Genomic DNA, 18,422 nt, shown 5'->3' with positions numbered 1-18,422 from the left:
AAACAGGTGATGTGCTGGGTGGGTAGGTGATATTGCTTGGTGGGTGGTGGTGGGGAAACAGGTGAGGTGCTGGGTAGGTAGGTGATATTGCTTGGTGAGTGGGTGGGGAAACATGTGAGGTGCTGGACAGGCAGCTAATAGCGCTTGGTGGGTGGCTGGGTGGGGGGAAACAGGTGAGGCGCTGGGTGGCAGGCTTAATAATGCTAACACTCACCAGCTTCTAGTCAGCTTCACCGGAGTTCCACAGCGCGGGCTCGGCTGACAATCACTGGCCACAACTCACTCCGGCCTCCAGTCCCTGCATGCCACGTCACCATGGGGGCGGAGCTACAGTACGCTGGCCGCGGCGGGTGGAGGAGGCGGCGCTCAGCACGCATGTGAGGGAAGGCGGGAGGTGGATATGTAAATGAGGCCCGGGGGGCAGGAGGAGGCGGCGGCGCACACTGAATTTAAAAGTAAACAAAGTCTCTCTGGCCGCTCCGTCACACGTGTTTTAGCGAGCCAGAGAGCCATATGCGGAGTTCAAAAGAGCCATATATGGCTCGCGAGCCATAGGTTCCCGACCCCTGCTTTAAGGGCTGGTGCACAGCAGAGCGGTTCTGAAGCGTTTTTTCAAACGCTTGCAGGGGAAAACCGCTTGGCTAATTAAAGTGGATGGGATGGTGCACATCAGAGCGGTTCGTTTTTTCCACAAACGTAAACTCAGGGCTGCAGCATTTTTGAGATTTCTGAGGCGTTTCTGCCTCAATGTAAAGTATAGGAAAGTGGAAAAGCACTCTGAAAAACGCTAGATCAGAGCTGTTTTCCAGGCATGTTTGTTACAGAAGCTGTTCAGTAACAGCTTTACTGTAACATATTTGTAATCTGATACACAAAAACGCTCCAAAAAGCACTAGGCATGTTTAGAAAACATGCCTAGAATCGCTCTGAAATCTGCTTCAAAAACCTCTAGGTTTTTGGTGTGCTTCTGACTGATAGATAAAAAAATGCCAATAGTTCATGTATTTTAGCTCTGGGACACTTTATACACTGCCATTGAGCAGAGACAATAAAACATAAAATCTACTTTGCAAATGTTTAAACATAAAATAAAACCATGGGGTTATTTAGAAAAAAAAAAGTCATTTTTAGAACTAGGGGGATAGATACAATTTTTTATCTCATCAGTTTATTTTTACCTTAAGTTCACTTTTAAAAAAATATTGTGCAAGAATGACGTGTTCCGCAAACATTTAGTATAATCCATCCATCTATCAGTCCATTTACCCATCTTCTATGGTATGTACTCGATTTTCCTGAGTAATATGTTAACCATATACAGCAATGTACAAATTATAGTGCTTTAAACTGTGTTCTTGTTTCCAGCCAATTCCCCATACACAGAAGGACAATACTTCTGGTAAAGATGTTCCACCAGTGTATTACTACCAAGAACCATAGTTTTACCTTCTTCATTCATGTAATTCCATAGATGCAATGCATAAGAATAGTCAAAGGTTGGCTCTTCGTCCCAAACCTCGTAGTACCGTTTCCATATTTGGTATGGGATGGGATAAAAACGAAAAGGATGCAAGAACATGATATTTCCGCAAACAATGTCCTCTTCCTCTATAAATTGAGGTATTGTACAAAATTGTTGTAAAGTACGAGTAAACAAGTCTGGCCCTTGATAGCCCCACTCATCGCCTTGGTAATTCTGTGCAAAATCTTCCATTCCTTTCCATGTAAATGCATGATGGGAAGACAAACCAAAAATCCCATTGCTAGAATATTGATGTGTTTCTGCAGCCAGAAAGTGCTGATGTGGTATTCGCTTGATGGAGATGATGTCTGTGTCCATATAAATGCCACCATGTTTCCAGATCAGAGCCAACCTGCAGCCATCAGCACTGACATGGGTCCAATATAGTTCTTTTTTTGGATCAATCTGTAAATAAATGTAAAAGCAGTTAGCTTACAAAAAAAAAACAGTTTTTGGGAACCGCAATCATTTCCCCCGATTTTCCCCTTGCTGGTAACAGGCAAAAGTGTTTGTTACACTCAACTTAGTTGGTTACCAGCCACATCTGTATTTAAAAATGTCATTGTTCATGAGGAGCATTGCTCCAAAAAGATTCAGAGGCAGCCCTGGGCACCATAACATGCTCCGCCGCAAATTTGTATGTAACCATGCAACAGGAAAAGGGCATGATTCATGGATGGAATCAAGTGCACATGAATCTAGCACCATATTAATGCAAAGCAAGTGGGCCCGCCCAGCACAACTTTGGATGAAGCCCCCCCCTTTCAACCCATTAGCAGCTTCACAGAAATGTTCTCATTTGTGATAAGTGCATTGATTTTGCTCAGTCAGCATAACTCGCTTGTTCACACCTAGAACCATTTTTTAAATCGCCCTAAAAGCGCTTGTGCAATTATTTCCTATAAGAGTGTTCACATATGAGCGTTTTGATTCTGTTTAGCTCACCAAAGCGCTGCCTGTACCATTTTCGGGGTGATTTGCCTCAATGGAAGGTATAGGGAAATCACAAAGAGCTTGTATAGCGATTTCCCCAGCGCTTTTATGAATAAATACATTGTATTCATTCATTTCTGGGTGAAAGAGTTCACTTCCTGACTGACGCCAGGAAGTGAAAAAACAAAATCGCTCTGCAAAACGCTTAGAAAAGTGCTTTACAAAAATCCCTGATGCGCAGGTAATCGCCGGGAGACAAAATCTCTAAATGCTGACGTCAGCGATTGTGATTTATGATGTGAACAAAGCCAAAATTCTTGGAAAGCTTGGATTTCTCCCTCCTAACAAAAAATATAGATACTGAAAGCAGAAGTCCTATGTTATTCTCTCACACTGCCCCCTAGTGACAAGTGGCCATAAATACACATTACAGCAGTACCAATTATTAGCAGGGAAATGTAGCAGATAAATAAAAAATGCGTTAAAATAAATTGGCCTGGCCTGGAGCACTTGCAAGCCTCTAAATGAATTGACTGCTAAATGGTTAATGAAAAAAATGTGATTCTTACCATACATGCAGCAATATGAAATGAAATGTGCTCAGCATCACAACAACAGTATGCCCAGGCCCTTGGGCTTTCTCCACTAACACAATTAGGCAAGGTTTTCCCCAAAGAAAAAAAAAATAACACAAACAGGCAGCATTAACTCTCCACAAAATCTATAATTAGGCAGCATGCTTCCCCCTCCCCCCCCCCCCAAAAAACCCCCAATAATAATAAAAAAAAAATAGGTGGCATGTCACCTAAGTAGGCAGACTGTCTAGACTAAACTAGACTAAACTAAGTAGACTAAAAACCCTTGCTAAAAATATAGACAGTGCCCCAGTACACAAATAAGTAGTCAAAGTATAAAATCATTGCAAGGGGTAAAGAAAGAGGTGGGATATCAGCACCTAATACTGTGAATTCTTATTATTAGAGCATACACTTAGCAAAAAGTCTAAACTGTAAAATAGAGACAGCCTCTAAATCTACAGTAAAAATATGTCCATCGCTGGAGGAAGAAAGATGTAACTTTATTTACAGAGCTTATTCTACATCCTCTCATCCCTTAGATGAAGGTCAGATACATACCTATAGAGAGGGAAGGCTCTGGATCCTATAGAGCAGGGGTCTCAAACTCACGACCCACGGGCCATTTGCAGCCCTCGGTACAATATTTTGTGGCCCGCGCCGGCAAAAGAGACACGGAAGCAAACTATTTTACCTTATAGTTCGCTTCAGTGCTCCCAAGTAATCCGCCACTAAACAAGGGCTGCAGAGCCCCCAAATCCCCCAGGCAAACATCCACGACTGCGCTGAGGAGCAGAGCTTCCAGCTGTAGCTCTGCCCCTCCTGACATCAATCGCAGCACGGATCGCCGCCTCTCCCTGCCCCTCTTTGTGAAGGAAGAGTGAGGTTGGGGAGAGGCGGCTATCCGCCGCGATTGACGTCAGGAGGGGCAGAGCTGAAGCTGAAAGCTCTGCCCCTTCCAGGAAATGCCGGCAGATTGCCCCCGGGCGATTTGGGGGCTCTGCAGCCCTCGTTTTGCGGTGGGGACATAGCGGATTACTTGTAATGGGAGCACTGAAGCGAACTATAAGGTACAATAGGCAAAATAGTTCACTTTTTTTGTGAAATCCCTTATGCGGCCCAGCCTCATACTGACTTTGCCTCCTGCGGCCCCCAGATAAATTGAGTTTGAGACCCCTGCTATAGAGCCTTCCTTGTCCTCGCTTGTCCCCTTGTTCCAGCACTGTCATCCCCATTACATGATGTAATTACCCAACTGGTCTAATGCACCTTTGGGTACCCTCGGAAAGCTTTGAGAGTGCTCGTGTCCTCTAGTGCTCCTGAAAACGGGAGGCTCTGCGCTGCGCATGCACGAATGCGAGGTTGTGCATGCGAATGCAAATTGTTTTAATAAGAACAAAATAAATATAAACACCCATATTATTAATCTTAGGATAAGGAAATGGGAATATCCTGTCTGTTGACAGTTGTGTAAAAGTATGTAGACTAATGCAAGCCCAGATCCAACTAAACCAGAAAGAACAAAAAAAAAATCTGATTAGAAGAAAATGTAATATCTTTGAAAAGCATACTTAAAAAAAATGTAATTCACATAAATCATTGGCCTCAATTTACCAAGATCATGCTGGTGATAATAAGGCAAATTAAAACTTATCACATATCGATCGGGATTTTAAGAGTCAATTCACTAAAGAAGCTGGCCTTAATAACATGTAGTGATTGAATTTCACAGTGAGAGTGTTGTCTTATCACTTCAGTCCCTAAGTTATTACCTCTGTAGTTATTTTCACATGCAGTATATATGGAGGGGAGGAGCACATGCAGGCAGGATGTAGCTCCACCCCTCCTGCTGCCACTACAATTACACCTAGCCTGTAGGACATCCAGATTAGGAGAGAGAGAGACTGTGTGTGTGTGGCTGGATCTATGTGTATTTCCGTGTCTCTGTGGGAATTTCTATGTGTGTGTGGCGGCAAGGCCTCCGGAGTCTCGTCCCACGAAGCCGACCTGAATTCCCGACATCACTGCACTTCCGCCGCTTGGCCCCACCTCCTCTCTCTCCTCTGAGAACAACCGCCTCAGCGAAAAAAGACGAGACTCCGGAGGTTAATATAACTTTTCATACTGCAGCGCACGAGGATTTTTTCTTTTAGAATGGAGGCCCTCTTTAACTTAAAGACAGAATTCTTAAGTTTAGGTTTGCCTGAGGTAAATTGTTTAGTGAATAATACTACATGCCTTATCACCATGGTGATAACACTAATGCTGGGTGAACACGGTACGATTTTCCATGCGATAGATGCATCTGATTGATAAAATCCCTCATGTCCGATATTACTCCCGATCGATTCTGCGCTTGATTTATCATAGAAGTGAATGGAAAAAAGATAAGAAAAACGAGCGAAGATAAGAGAATCGAGTGCAGAATCGAGCGGGAAAAAACGATCAGGTCAGAAAATCGCACAGAAAATAGTACCGTGTGTACCCATCATAAAAAACAGTTTAGAAACATTATTAAAGACAGGAGATGAGCTTAGTGAATTGAGGCCATTGTCCATAATAAATATGTTTTTGGGATCTAGTGAGTGCAACGCCAAAGTTCTGGTGTTGCATACCACTAATGACATGGATGACTATCATCTGTTTCACCATAGCTCCCAACTGCCCCCTTTTCAGAGGGACAGTCCCTCTTTGGGATCCCTGTCCCTCTGTCCCTCTTTCTCCCTCATTTGTCCCTCTTTCAGGACTGTGTCCCTCTTTCTAAGTAAATACTGTATATATATTTCTCTACTAAAAAGTGTGTTTGATTGAAGCTAAACTTTTTCCCAATCCTTTAAATTGATATATTACTAATTTTAAAATGTTAATATGAAGGATAATGAACCAGAATAGAAAGGACCAATGAGGTTTAAATTATAAAACAACACATTTTTCTCATGAAAACGTTATGGTATGTGTGCCTAGGGGTGTGACGGGGGCGTGATCAGGAGTGTGGCAGGGGGCGTGGCTTAAGTGTCCCTCTTTCTTATCTCACAAAGTTGGAAGGTATGGTTTCACCATAAATTGCAGTGAGAGCAATCACTTGCCAACCATTGCAAAAATACCAGGGTTATTTGGGAATTCCTGTCTTTTAATGTGAATAAGGTGCGCATTCTGTGGTTTATTACAGCCAAAACTTTAACTTGGAAAAGCAAAGGTTAACATCAGGTTCGGATCCCTGATGTTACCCTAAGATCTCTATCTTAGGTTAACATCAGAGATCCAATTTAATAAGCACAAATAACTCCTTTATTATAGTACATTTAACAACAACTTTCCGTCTTCTGGTGAAGTTATTCTAATTATGTGTTCAGGTTAAGGACTGAGTTTTTGTTCTTCCTGTGTTTGTGTGAGTTCCTTATTTATATTACTAAGAGTAACAATTATTTACATATTGGAGATATGTTTCTTTTTATGCAAAATCTTCTTGTTTTGCAATAGTTTCCTGCTAAACTGGCATTTTACCATGTCTGTAGGATTTGCAGAATAGGCAACAACTAAACTCTCTATGAAGCAGGCCCAGACATGCATCACAGGAGCCTATATAGGCACCGTTGTCTTGGTACCTTAGACTTTGCCCTACATGAACCTACAAACCCCCGCTAAACCGCAACGCGCATGTGCTCCGTGGCCCAGCTGTCACTTCTCATTTTCTTCTCTTGTCCATCATAGGTAGCTACAGATGTCCCTTAATATTAGGTAGCCAGAAGTACCCTCAATAATAAGTGGCTAGAGGTGTCACCAAATATTTGGTAGCTAGAGGTACCTCAGTATTACAAGTAGCCTGAGGAGTCCCTGACTGAAGGGAGGATCTGGTGATTGAAATGCAGAGAGCAGGGTGAGTAACCTCTCATTTACACTCGCAACAGGACTCTGCATAGGGAAGGAGGGAGGGAGGCTCCCCAAGAGGGGAATGAGCCGCCTTTCCATCATCAGGCGCCTGTAGACACATGCCTACAATGCCTTATGGTAAATCCAGCCCTCCTATGATGGTACAGAATTAGCAGTACTGGAACTGTACAAGTCACTGTTAAAAATGTTAGGGGTGTATTCAACAAAGTATTGTAAAGTTTCTGTGCACAGGGAAAACACTGCACTTTCAGGATGCCTCTTCTTGGTGCACAGTGCCGACCGCCTTGTGACTGAGCTTGACGCAGCTATAGCAGCAACGCTATTATAGTCTGCAGCCTTTGCACAAGGGTGATTCAGGGCTCTGGCGATCGCCGGACCCTGAATTACCTCTCCCTCTGAGTTGCTACGACTCGGAGGGGAAATAGTACTTAAAGCCGCCGGGACTTTCAGCAGCAGCAACGGGGTGAGGCGTCATTCATCATTCAACCCGCTTTACATAGGTTGCCAGGGTCCTGCTTGTTACGTACTTATGTGGCACACAGTACTCTAATGTGTGTATTACCTAGGTGATGTGGGTGGCACAAATGGTGCAACACATGCTACCAGTAAAATTGCATTCCCTGCACATAGCAACTTTACCATACTTTGTTGAGTACACCCCATAATGCAGAATGAATTCACTCTGAGCGAGCTTGTAGGAAAGACACTCATCAATTTCAGGGGGGATTTTGCCTCCAAACGGATGCAGAAATATCCGTTTGGAGGCAAAATCCCCAGGAAGTGTTATTCAGATTTAAATGGCAACATCTGGATTGCAATGTAGGTCTATGTGGCCTTTTCCATGTGTCAGAGAAGCAAGCCTGATCAGATGTTCTTACGGGAAGTGTTGTGGACATATAAATGATTTAAAGAAATCTTCTTTTCAGAAAAGTGGTATTTTAACAAAGAAAAAGAAGTTTAAGGTATTTTTTATTTTCTCTAAACTCTACTGCTAGTTAGGTTGGTCTACACTCCAGTACTAAAGAGAATCATATTTTGGTGTTCTAAAGGAAAAACCTGAGCTTGCTGAGCATGCTTAAACATGTCACTGTGAGTGTTGTACAAAGTGAAGCAATTAAAATAATTACAACTTGGGAACTCTTTAGGACAGGAGCCTAGGGATCGTGATTCGTGGGTAATAGTATTAGACAACATGTCCTTTTGTCTTAAAGGATACATCTGGCACACTAAAAAAATAAAAATTTCTCTTACCTGGGGGGGGGGGGGGGGGGGGTCTTCCAGCCCCTAGAAGTCTGTCAAGTCCTATGACGTAGTTCCACTCTGAGCCCACTCTCCACTCTCCCCTCCATATGTAAGAATGTGACCCGCAACTGGGTCGGGATCTTCTGCACATGCCTGGGTATGACTTGCACCTCTCGTAGTCGTGCTCCCATTGCCAGCAGTGCTCTGCGCTTGTGCAGTTCAGAGAGGCATGCAGCATGCCTGTGCATACGCAGAAGATTCTGACCTAGCAATGGGTCGCAAACTTATGGAGGTGAGAGCAGAGACCTGGCTCACAGCGAAACTGCACCATGGTACCTAACTTCTAGGGGCTGGAAGAAGCCCCAGGTGAGTGAAACTTTCTTTGTTTAGATTAGATTAGATTAGATTGTGTTTAGATTGCCAGATGTATCCTTTAAGATGCCCATTAATAGTAAAACATTTTCCTCATTTTCCTCAAATGCAATAATTTAATGACATTTGTGGGATAGTAGGCAATCAGAATTCAGAAGGTAATTATCAATTGTTCCCATAAATAGGTTGATTAGGACATTTTTTCTCTTCAGATATGATTGTAAAACACAATACTGTAATTCTGTTTTTCAACCATTCTGTATTTCAATCAACCATAGAATCGTTTCACGTCAGTTTTCTTCACATGCTGCAAGGTTTTCTGTACAATTCGATTCTAAATATCTGACCGAATGATCACATCTGAAGAAAATATTGTAATGTTAAGGGGCACCTATACAATGTGTCTGCAGGTATTTGCAGATAATTTGTGCGTTTTTAATTAAAGTTAGAGACAGGCCTCTTTTTGTATAAGAGGCATTCCATAATATTGCCAGAGTACCTTTTATGTACACATTTGGATTTTGGACTTAAAGGATACCAGAGCCAAAAAAGGTTGGAGATACAGAGAAGGCAGGCATTTAGGGGGAGCTGACCTGATAGCCACCGCCCCCCCCCCCCCCCCATTCTCCACTGACAACCCTTTTTCTCACCTAAATACAACACCACCACCCCCCCCCCCCAGCTTCAATCAGGTCGCCGAGAATCACCATCACTGCACAAGCACTGTCCCGGCTGTGCACTTCCTGCAGCACCTGACAGCGGCCTGGAGCAACCTGCGCATGCTCATGACGTCCCGATTGACATCATGCACATGGGCAGGGCACTCCCGGCCGCTGTCGGTACTGTAGGAAGTGCGCAGCCGAGCCAATGTCTGTGGAGTGATGCCGACTCCCGATGACCCGGAAAAAGCAGAGGGGGTCTTTAGGTGAGAAAGAGGGATGTCAGTGGAGAACAGGGGGAGCGGTGGCCATCAGGACAGCTCCCACTAAATGCCTGCTCCCCCCGTTTCTCCAACCTTTCTTGGCTCTGCTATCCTTTAAGGTTTCAAATCCAACAAAGCATTTTAGCTACTTGGACTGGTTAGTGTTTTGGGATTTTCACACTGTTTACTTGGCATTTTTTCACCACAACTCACCCCTTAGTCCATTTAACCTTCATCTTTAACCACTAAAAGATCGCTCCATGCCAATTGGCGTGGATGTGGTGGCAGTCCCAGGACCACCTAACTCCAACTGGCGTAAGGTCATGGGAGCAGAGTTTGCAGGCATCCCTGCTTGAATGATCAGCCTCCCAGCGGCGATCGCCTCTAGGAGACTGTTAGACGTCGAAACAGCCATCTAATAACACTGTACAGCGCTGCAATCTAAGGTAGCACTGTACTGGCAGGCTCAGGGGTGATCCACTGTCATAGCCTGAAGCCTATGAGAGCCGATCACAATGATTGGCTGGTGGGGGGAGGGAGGGAATATAGTTAAAAAAAAAATATTTAAAAATAAATGATATAAATATTTATTAAAAAAAAAATTGGGGAGAGCGATCAGACCCCACCAACAGAAAGCTCTGTTGATGGGAAAAAAAGGAAGGGGGAATCACTTGTGTGCTGTGTTGGGTGACCCTGCAGCAAGGCCTTAAAGCTGCAGTGGCCTATTTGGTGAAAAATGGCCTGGTCTTTAGGGGGATTTAAGCCCGTGGTCCTCAAGAGCAGGGGTGCTCGGATACCCCTTTTCAAAATCCGAATTGATCCCAGATGCCCAGATCCGAATCGGATATCCAAATCCGAACTTTTTGGTATCCAAGTAAACTTGGATATCCGAACCCAATATCCTGGATATCCGCCCAGATTCGGATATCCGGATAAAAAGTGACCTAAAAATGGCTTAAAATTCTTCCAAAAACCCCTTTCGGAGGTCTCTCTCTCTCTCTCTCTCTTGGAATTTTGCCATTGAAGGTGATTTTAGCTTCTGCTCGGATATCTGAACTAACTATACGCCCGGATTTCGGATTTCAAATGGGAAATCCGAGTTTGTCGGATAGTGCTATTCGGATTTTAAAAAAATATCCGAATTGCTATTCAAAGTTCAGATATTGGAAAAAGTTCGGATTATCTGGGTACTTCGGATACCCGAATATTTAACCCCCCTGGCGGTATAAAAAATTCCGCCAGGAGGCAGCGCAGCAGTTTTTTGTTTTTTTTCTTATATCATGTAGCGAGCCAAGGGCTCGCTACATGATAGCCGCTGCTCAGCGGCATCCCCCCGCCCTCTTCGATCGCTTTCGGCGATCACCGATCAGGAAATCCCATTCAAAGAACGGGATTTCCCGGAGGGCTTCCGCCATAGCGACGGGGCGGGATGACGTCATTGGGAGTCCCAATCCACCCCTCAATGCTGCCTGGCACTGATTGGCCAGGCAGCGCATGGGGTCTGGGGGGGCCCGCGCGGCGCGACGGATAGCAGCGATTGAGCGTGGGGCGGCGGCGATCGGTGTGCTGACGCAGCTAGCAAAGTGCTAGCTGCGTGCAGTAAAACAAAAATTAAACAAATCGGCCCAGCAGGGCCGGAGAAAACCTCCTGTGCGGCTTACCCCGAACGTATACCGCCAAGGAGGTTAATGTAACCCTTCCTCCAATGATCAACCCCTTAAATGTCCTCTTGGCAAAGACCCCCTCCTTGATGCCTAGAATTAATCTGCACCTTAACTTCCTGAAGAAAACCACTTTTCTGATGCCCAAGCTAAACCTGCCCCACTATGGAAATATTCCTTCTTGACTTCTAATCTTAACTTCTGTGGTTACAAAAAAACTCTGACTCTTTCTAACACCTAGTCTGAACCTCCTAACTAATCAAACTAACTTTATCTCTATGCTATGTCCTAAACATTGGTTCAGGAGGTAACATACAGAGAAAGTTAGTATATACACCTCCCATAAGTGTATAACCCTCCCTAACTACAGCTACACAGGGGGATTAGCAGAATATATCCCATCACATCCTATTAGATTGCTAGGTCTGTCAAGCACAGCCTTCGTTCCACAGCTCCATGAGCCAGTCAGGAGCAAATTTCATTAGCTCCTGACCCTTTGATCACTGTGGTTGGCTGTGATTGGCTCACAGTGATCACAAAGTCAGGAGCCAGTGAAATCGACTCATAACCGGCTCACGGAGCTCTGCTGCCATGCAGTGATTGGAGAGTGATGAAAGGAGTGAGAGTCGGGTCTGTATGGTGTGACCTCGGTGAGCCCCTTTTCTTAACCAAAAAGTCTCTGGTCCTTAAGAGACCAGAGACTGCTGGTAAGGAAGGGGTTAAGCTCTTTAGAAAATGGAGCTGAGTTTGACCAAGTTGGGTGACTAACTCAAGGAAGCTACAGTAGATGCCACCTCGTTTTTTAACTCTTCCTGAACTAGAAAACAACATGAGACTTTTTATTTGCAACTAATGTTCTATTTATTATTTGTACTACAAATACTATTCATTATCTCATAAATTTATTTTTGCTTCAGATTTGCTTTAAAGTATACCCGAGGTGACATGTGACATGATGAGATAAACATGTGTATGTACAGTACTTAGCACACAAATAACTAGGCTGTGTTCCTTTTTTATTTTTTCTGCCTGAAAGAGTTAAAAATCAGGTATGCAAGTGACAGTCTCTGTTCGGGACCACATCAGACTATAGTGTAAACCTCACTGATAAGGAATTAGAGCCATAAAACACTCCTGTGGCAAAAATGGCTTCTGAGAGCAGAGTAAAAATCTATGCTGCATTTATTTTTTTTATTTTTTATTTTTTTTGTGGGGGGGGGGGGGGGGGGTTGTATTATTGTAGAGGATCCTTGGGTAAATCCACCTCTGGGCAGCAGGCCAGCCGCTTGCACACTGCACATAACGGCTGTGAGTGCTCACAGGTGGATTCTGGTGTGGTCCCAGAACATTACGTTTTTTCTCCTTGTCTTATAATAAAGTTAAACTCATAAAGATGTGCATTTTTTTTGTTCGATTGGTTTATTCTGGAGAGCGGCATCATTCTCCTGGATTTACTAAGCACTCCAGTCAAGTACTGTGGCATAACCATTAGTGAGTGGGAGACAATATTTGATATTATCAGTTTCTGAAGGTCTGAATTGATTTAAAACCAGTATTTTGTGGCATGGAAGAACGAAAGCATACAAATTGTAAACATTTTTTTCTTCCATACAATTCCTTAATAACAATCTTACCTTTTGGTACCATGTGGAGAGTGGTGTATCTGCAAAAATTTCCTCCATTCTCAGGGGAAAGACATAAACATTCTTAAAAGATGAGAGACTTGGGAAATATTTCTTTTTATTTGCTTCTGAACTAGAATCATTAAGTCCTTTCATAAAGAAGACCACTGGCCTGTCCTCATACACTCGAGCTGCTGACTCAATGGCACATAACACCAGAGAAGGTGGCTGCATCCTGTCTGTGGTCTCCACAAATATGATTCCATTTTCTCCTTTTAAAATATCATATGGGCTTAATGGATGGGATGAAATGTGTGATGCTTTTCTGCAGTGTTTTGCTTCCAAAAATATTACATCCTGTTTTCTACTTTGGAAACCAGTTGTCGCTAATGAAGGTGGTTTTATTGTTGATGGAGTTGATTTTCTTGACATTCTTGCTGATGTTCTGGATAGTGTTGCAACTGCTAATGTTGGTTTTAGTGTTTTTGATGATGTTTTTGTTGATGTTGTTGCTTTTGTTGTAGTCGCTGATGATGATGTTGTTGATGTTGCTGATTTTGCTTCTGTTGATGTTGGGATTTTTGCTGCTGATGGCATTAAAGTTGTTGCTGATGCTGCTGTTGCTGCTGCTGATGTTGAAGCTGTGGTTGTTGCTGCTGATATTGTTGTTGTTGCTGCTGACGAAGTTGTGGTTGTTGCTTCTGATGTTGTTGGTTTTTCTGATGATGTTGAAGTTGCTGCTGATGTTGATGATGCTGTTGTTGGTTCAACTGAAGTTGATGTTGTTACCGCTAAAGTTGTTGATGATGCTGTTGCTGGTTCTGCTGAAGTTGAGGTCATTGCTGTTGATGTTGTAGTTGGAAGGTGTGTTGTTGATTTTGTTGTTGCTGTTGTTGTTATTGCTGAAGTTGTTATTTCAGCTTCTGATGTTGTTGTCATTGTTGATTCCACTGTTGTTACTGCTGCTGCTTCTGCTATAGCTGCTAATGCTGTTCTTGTTTTTACTGCTAATGTTTTTGATATCGTTGCTGTAAATGGGGGGTTTGCTACTGGTTCTATGATCATCTTAAGTAAACGATTGGAACTCTTTAAAGATGTTTTGCCATCTGCTTGAGATATCCGTTTTGACTTAAATGTACCAAAAACATCTCTTTCTGCGAAGGATTTGTAATCCATGGTTGGTTCCTTTATGTTGACTGTGTAAAAATAACCAACAGCTAACATAAGAAGCACACAGACCACTATCCTAAAGGCTTTCAGCATTGTTGTAATTAAGCCTTGTCAAACTGAAAGATAAAAGAAGAAAAATAAAATTGCTTGGTCAAACATGTACTATAATTCAATTAGTATAAAAAGATGATACAACACAAACTTTATGTTCACTGGCACAGCAATACAGATGAGTTGTTTGCAAGAACAGCAATTACCTAAATTCGTTTCTTTAATTGTATTCTCTGGGCGTATTGTGTAGAGTGGGGCTGGTGCTTTGGAAGGGATAACAAGGGCAATTGTCCAGGGCAGGGATCCTTATGGGCCCCCAAAGTGGCAGACATCACAACAACATTAAGGCCAACCCTATACTTTTAATATGAAGAAGCTTGCCTTTATTTTTTACCAAGTGCCCCATTTCACCTAAACCTGTCACTGCTATAGAGTTTGGTATTCTAGCTGCTACTTTGGAAAAAAAGAAGGCTTAGAAGGCTCAGAGCAGAATTAAAGCGGACCTGAACTCAGAACACCTCTCTGCTCTAAAAGTTAGGCAACAACATACTAACCTTTAAAGGAAAACATTTCTTTGTTGCAGCTGATACAAATCCTGCAATAAATGTGCATCGGGTCTTTTTCCTGCTCCTATGGAAGCAGACATCCTGTGTTTACCAAGCTGACACAACTGTGATATCAAATTACAACTTGTTGTTATTAGTCTAAGATGATGGGGAATTAGAGGGAGTGCAGAATTATTAGGCAAATGGGTATCGGTTGAAAAGGGCGCCTGAGCTGCCTGTATGAAAAGGGCGCCGCCATAGACATCAATGTTATTTTTGGAAATATGGGCTACAAGGTGTAGAAAAGGGCGCCCGAGTTTTGATATAGGCTACAAGCGGGCTCCCCTTTGTAGCCCATATGTTTTCGGCTACAAGGTTTTCGGCTACAGTAGGGCACCCCTCTGTAGCCCATATTATTGCCTTTCTTTTGTAGCCGAAGTTTTTATATGGGCTACACCAGGCGCCTTTTTTGTAGACAAAGTTTTTATATGGGCTACAAGCGCTGGAAGACGAATTATTTCATTCCCCCACTATCCATGGCGGCCTGGAGGGGGAATAGTAATTAACACATCCCGGAGTATTTTTGTAGCCTAAGTTTTTATATGGGCTACAAGCGCTGGAAGCCGAATTATTTCATTCCTCCACTATCCATGGCGGCCTGGAGGGGAAATAGTAATTAACACATCCCAGAGTTTTTTTGTAGCCGAAGTTTTTATATGGGCTATACCAGGCTCATTTTTTTTGTAGCCAAATTTTTTATATGGGCTACACCAGGCGCCTTTTTTGTAGCCGAAGTTGGTATATATGGGCTCCACCAGGCGCCCTTTTTTACAGGCGCCCTTTTCATAATAGAATATACTGCAGGTAAATGAATACCCGAGGGATGGGTGAGTCAGACTGTATTGCAGCCTAAGCAACACAGTAATGCTATAGTGACAGATTACCTATTGAACAGGTAATTAAGGCTGAGTCAGGGTAAAAGCTAAGAGTCATACACAGGAGATCAATACAGTAAGCAATATCATAGTCTAGGTGTGAAATCCTTGGCATCAACACCCGGGAACTAGTCTAAACAAATAACAATGACAAGATAGCAATATCCTAGTCTAGGTGTGAAATCCTTAGCATCACACCTGGGATCTAATCTAACAGATAACAGAGCAATATAGCAATATCCTAGTCTAGGTGTGAAATCCTTAGCATCACACCTGGGATCTAATCTAACAGATAACGGAGCAATATAGCAATATCCTAGTCTAGATGTGAAATCCTTAGCATCACACCTGGGATCTAGTCTAAAGGTCTGAGCACTGACACACAAACATTCACGACAACAGACAGCGCCAGACTGAAGCCCGAAGGCTTAAGAAGCAGAGGAGACCTCACTGGCACGCCCCCTGCAGCCAGCCAAACCGGGGCACCGTGAGTCTCCTCTGCCGTCAGCTGACCTGCATAAAGGTCCTGTCTATGTGCACACCCGCAGGGAAAAGTCAGTTCCGTCCCCAGCATCCTAGATGCCGGAGAGACGGACAGGGACCCAGAGGCAACCGCGGTGGCGATGCAGTCCGCCGCGGCTGCGCTCATTACAAGCAGTCAGTAAATTACCATGTCTTGAAATCAAAGTAGCTACTTTCTCAGAATTAAAAAACAAACAAACAAACATTTGTGCAAACGTTTCATTAGTGGTCATGGTTACCAGATTTATGACTACACTAATTAGCCAAGGCCATAGTCTCATATTGCACACTGAAACAGAACTGAAAAATAAGATACAGGTCATAACGTGACTCATAAACTTTACTCATAAACTATTAGCCATAGACTTGGTCCTTGTCAAAATAGGTTTCTGCTTTTGCACCTCCAAGAGCTAAAAAAAAATACTGGTAGTAGATAAAATCTGCACAAATGACATCACGCATGGCACACAGAGATCACACAGAGCAATGGCAATTTTTTCTCTATGTAATTTTTAACAAATTGTGCAAACTGAGTGATTGCTGTGCTTTTAAATTCTTTTGATTCTTTTCACTAAAATGTAGTTGTTTTTTTTCCCAAGCTACTGTACCTCATGAATATTTAAGATTCTAGAATTAGAGCTAAACCATAGCCAGAGGTACATAGTGATGCTCATCGTTATACTCACAATAAACTCTCTCTTATCTCCCCACAAGTTCATTTCATTCATAGAACCATCAAAAATGTTCTTACCTCATAAACAACCATTGTAGCTGTAAGATATCCTACATGATAGTAAGGGAGCAAAACTGTGAGATTTACCCATCAATGATCCAAAATATTTAAATATGCATAAGAAATCTCCATGTTTGAAGCCATTGAATATCTGCAGAGGCTAGTTTATGAGTCCAACGTACAAGGCATAAGGTGTGAAACTATACAGCAAATATTCTGGGACTGGCAAAGTACAAACTGTTTGGACGAAAGCCCTTAAAACACTGACTAATTGTGATATCCAACTGAATAGAGCAAACACCCTTCTTTATCTGTTCTCTGTTCTCTTTAAAGATTTGCAGGAAATTCTTGTTCATTGCATTGAACAATTTAAAAGACAAGGGCCCACATGCAATTAACTATTACTTCTGAGTTTTCTCCTCGGAGTTACATTTTCATATTTTTGTTTAAAATAACTTTTCAGCACACTGCAATTGAAAAAGTACCATTTACAGGTGAAACAAGGGCTATTAAAATTATTTTGACAATTTTCTGGTTTGCTGGTGGTTAAAAAGGTATTTTATTGACAAGGAATAAAAATATCACCTAGGAGAAAACTCTGGAGATAAACGGAATTGCATATGGCCCAATAGCCCACATGCAATTGACTTCTTCTCCTTAGTTTTCTCCAAGTTGATATTTTCACACCTCATCAATAAAATGATTTTGAAACCCCCAGCAAGCAAGACAATACACAATATAATTTTGTTAGTACTTTTTCTACTAATTTTTGTACGTTTTCAATTGCAAAATGTTGAAAAATTATTTTAAAGAGAAAAAGAAAAATGATCACCTTGAAGAAATCAGCATAAAAAGTCAATTGCATATGGGCCAATGGGTCTTTTTGGTAAGGCTCACCTTTCCTCTGTAGCTGAATGTGTATAGATTAGAGTTGGAAAGGCTGGCTGATGTATTAAAACACACTTTAATAATACAGTAAGTGTGACGGTCATATGCCTTTGCGACTTTTGCATGGAACAATAAATTGTCAGCTCCTTAAACCTGTCTATGTGTGGGTCGTAGTTTGGATTACTTGCCACTACACATGGCATGCTGAATATGGCTGAATAAACTAATGTCAAGATCTTGTTAATGTTAGTTTTCAATCAATTTGCATTGGAGCCTTTTTATGAGTTAGCTACAAAGACCAAGGCCAGATTTATACTTTTTTTTGCCCTTAGGCCAAGTATGTTGTGTCTCCCCTTTCTTGTGCAACTGTGCCCCTCCCATTCCATGTGCAGCCCCCTCTTCAATGTGTATAATCCATGTACAACAACCCCTTTCTTTCATGTACAGTTCCATTGAGCATCAGTTTTCCTTTTTCGTGTATTGCTCCCCATTTTCAGCCTCCTTTTTCATTCATAGCAACTAGTCTTTCATGGCCAGGTGTCCACTTGGGCTGCAGACACCCAAGGCCCGGGCCTTTGTGGCATTTTCAGAAATCTGACAGAGGCTCTGACCCCTGTCCTTTTAAAATTTCTGTGGCAGTGAGCTGACCCCATGGAAGCATGTGCCAACAAAAAACCAACAAGCAAGCCAGCTTGCCCCTTCCTGTCTGATAATGTCACTTTTGCAAAAAGTGGAACAAACAATGCACATAGGTATGTGGATCCGACATGAACATACCTCTGCGTTTACCTTTGGTAGCTTTGCCTCAGGTCAGGTATCCTTTAAGTCAAAAGATTGA

At 42.6% G+C, this 18,422-nt stretch overlaps 1 protein-coding gene across 1 annotated transcript; it reads right to left on the bottom strand.

The window, feature by feature from the left end:
- Nucleotides 1-1,342: 1,342 nt before the first annotated feature.
- LOC137504692 (alpha-1,4-N-acetylglucosaminyltransferase-like) lies at nt 1,343-13,058 on the bottom strand. The gene is made up of 2 exons (XM_068233276.1): nt 12,753-13,058; nt 1,343-1,927 (listed from the first exon to the last, which is right to left on the bottom strand). Exons 1-2 carry the CDS (start codon nt 12,972-12,974, stop codon nt 1,343-1,345), a joined length of 807 nt encoding a protein of 268 aa, XP_068089377.1. The 5' UTR covers nt 12,975-13,058.
- Between the last annotated feature and the right edge of the window lie 5,364 nt (nt 13,059-18,422).

The sequence above is a fragment of the Hyperolius riggenbachi genome, chromosome 4 (assembly GCF_040937935.1).
Source record: "Hyperolius riggenbachi isolate aHypRig1 chromosome 4, aHypRig1.pri, whole genome shotgun sequence".
NCBI lineage: Eukaryota > Metazoa > Chordata > Amphibia > Anura > Hyperoliidae > Hyperolius > Hyperolius riggenbachi.
This window is presented reverse-complemented; position numbering and strand designations above follow the sequence as displayed.

Coding starts and splice junctions, on each gene's coding strand:
- LOC137504692 (XM_068233276.1), bottom strand. CDS start 12,974: ATGCAGCCACCTTCTCTGGTGTTATGTGCCATTGAGTCAGCAGCTCGA. Junction 1,928..12,752: donor TCTCCACATGGTACCAAAAG/GTAAGATTGTTA, acceptor ATTTATTTACAG/ATTGATCCAAAAAAAGAACT.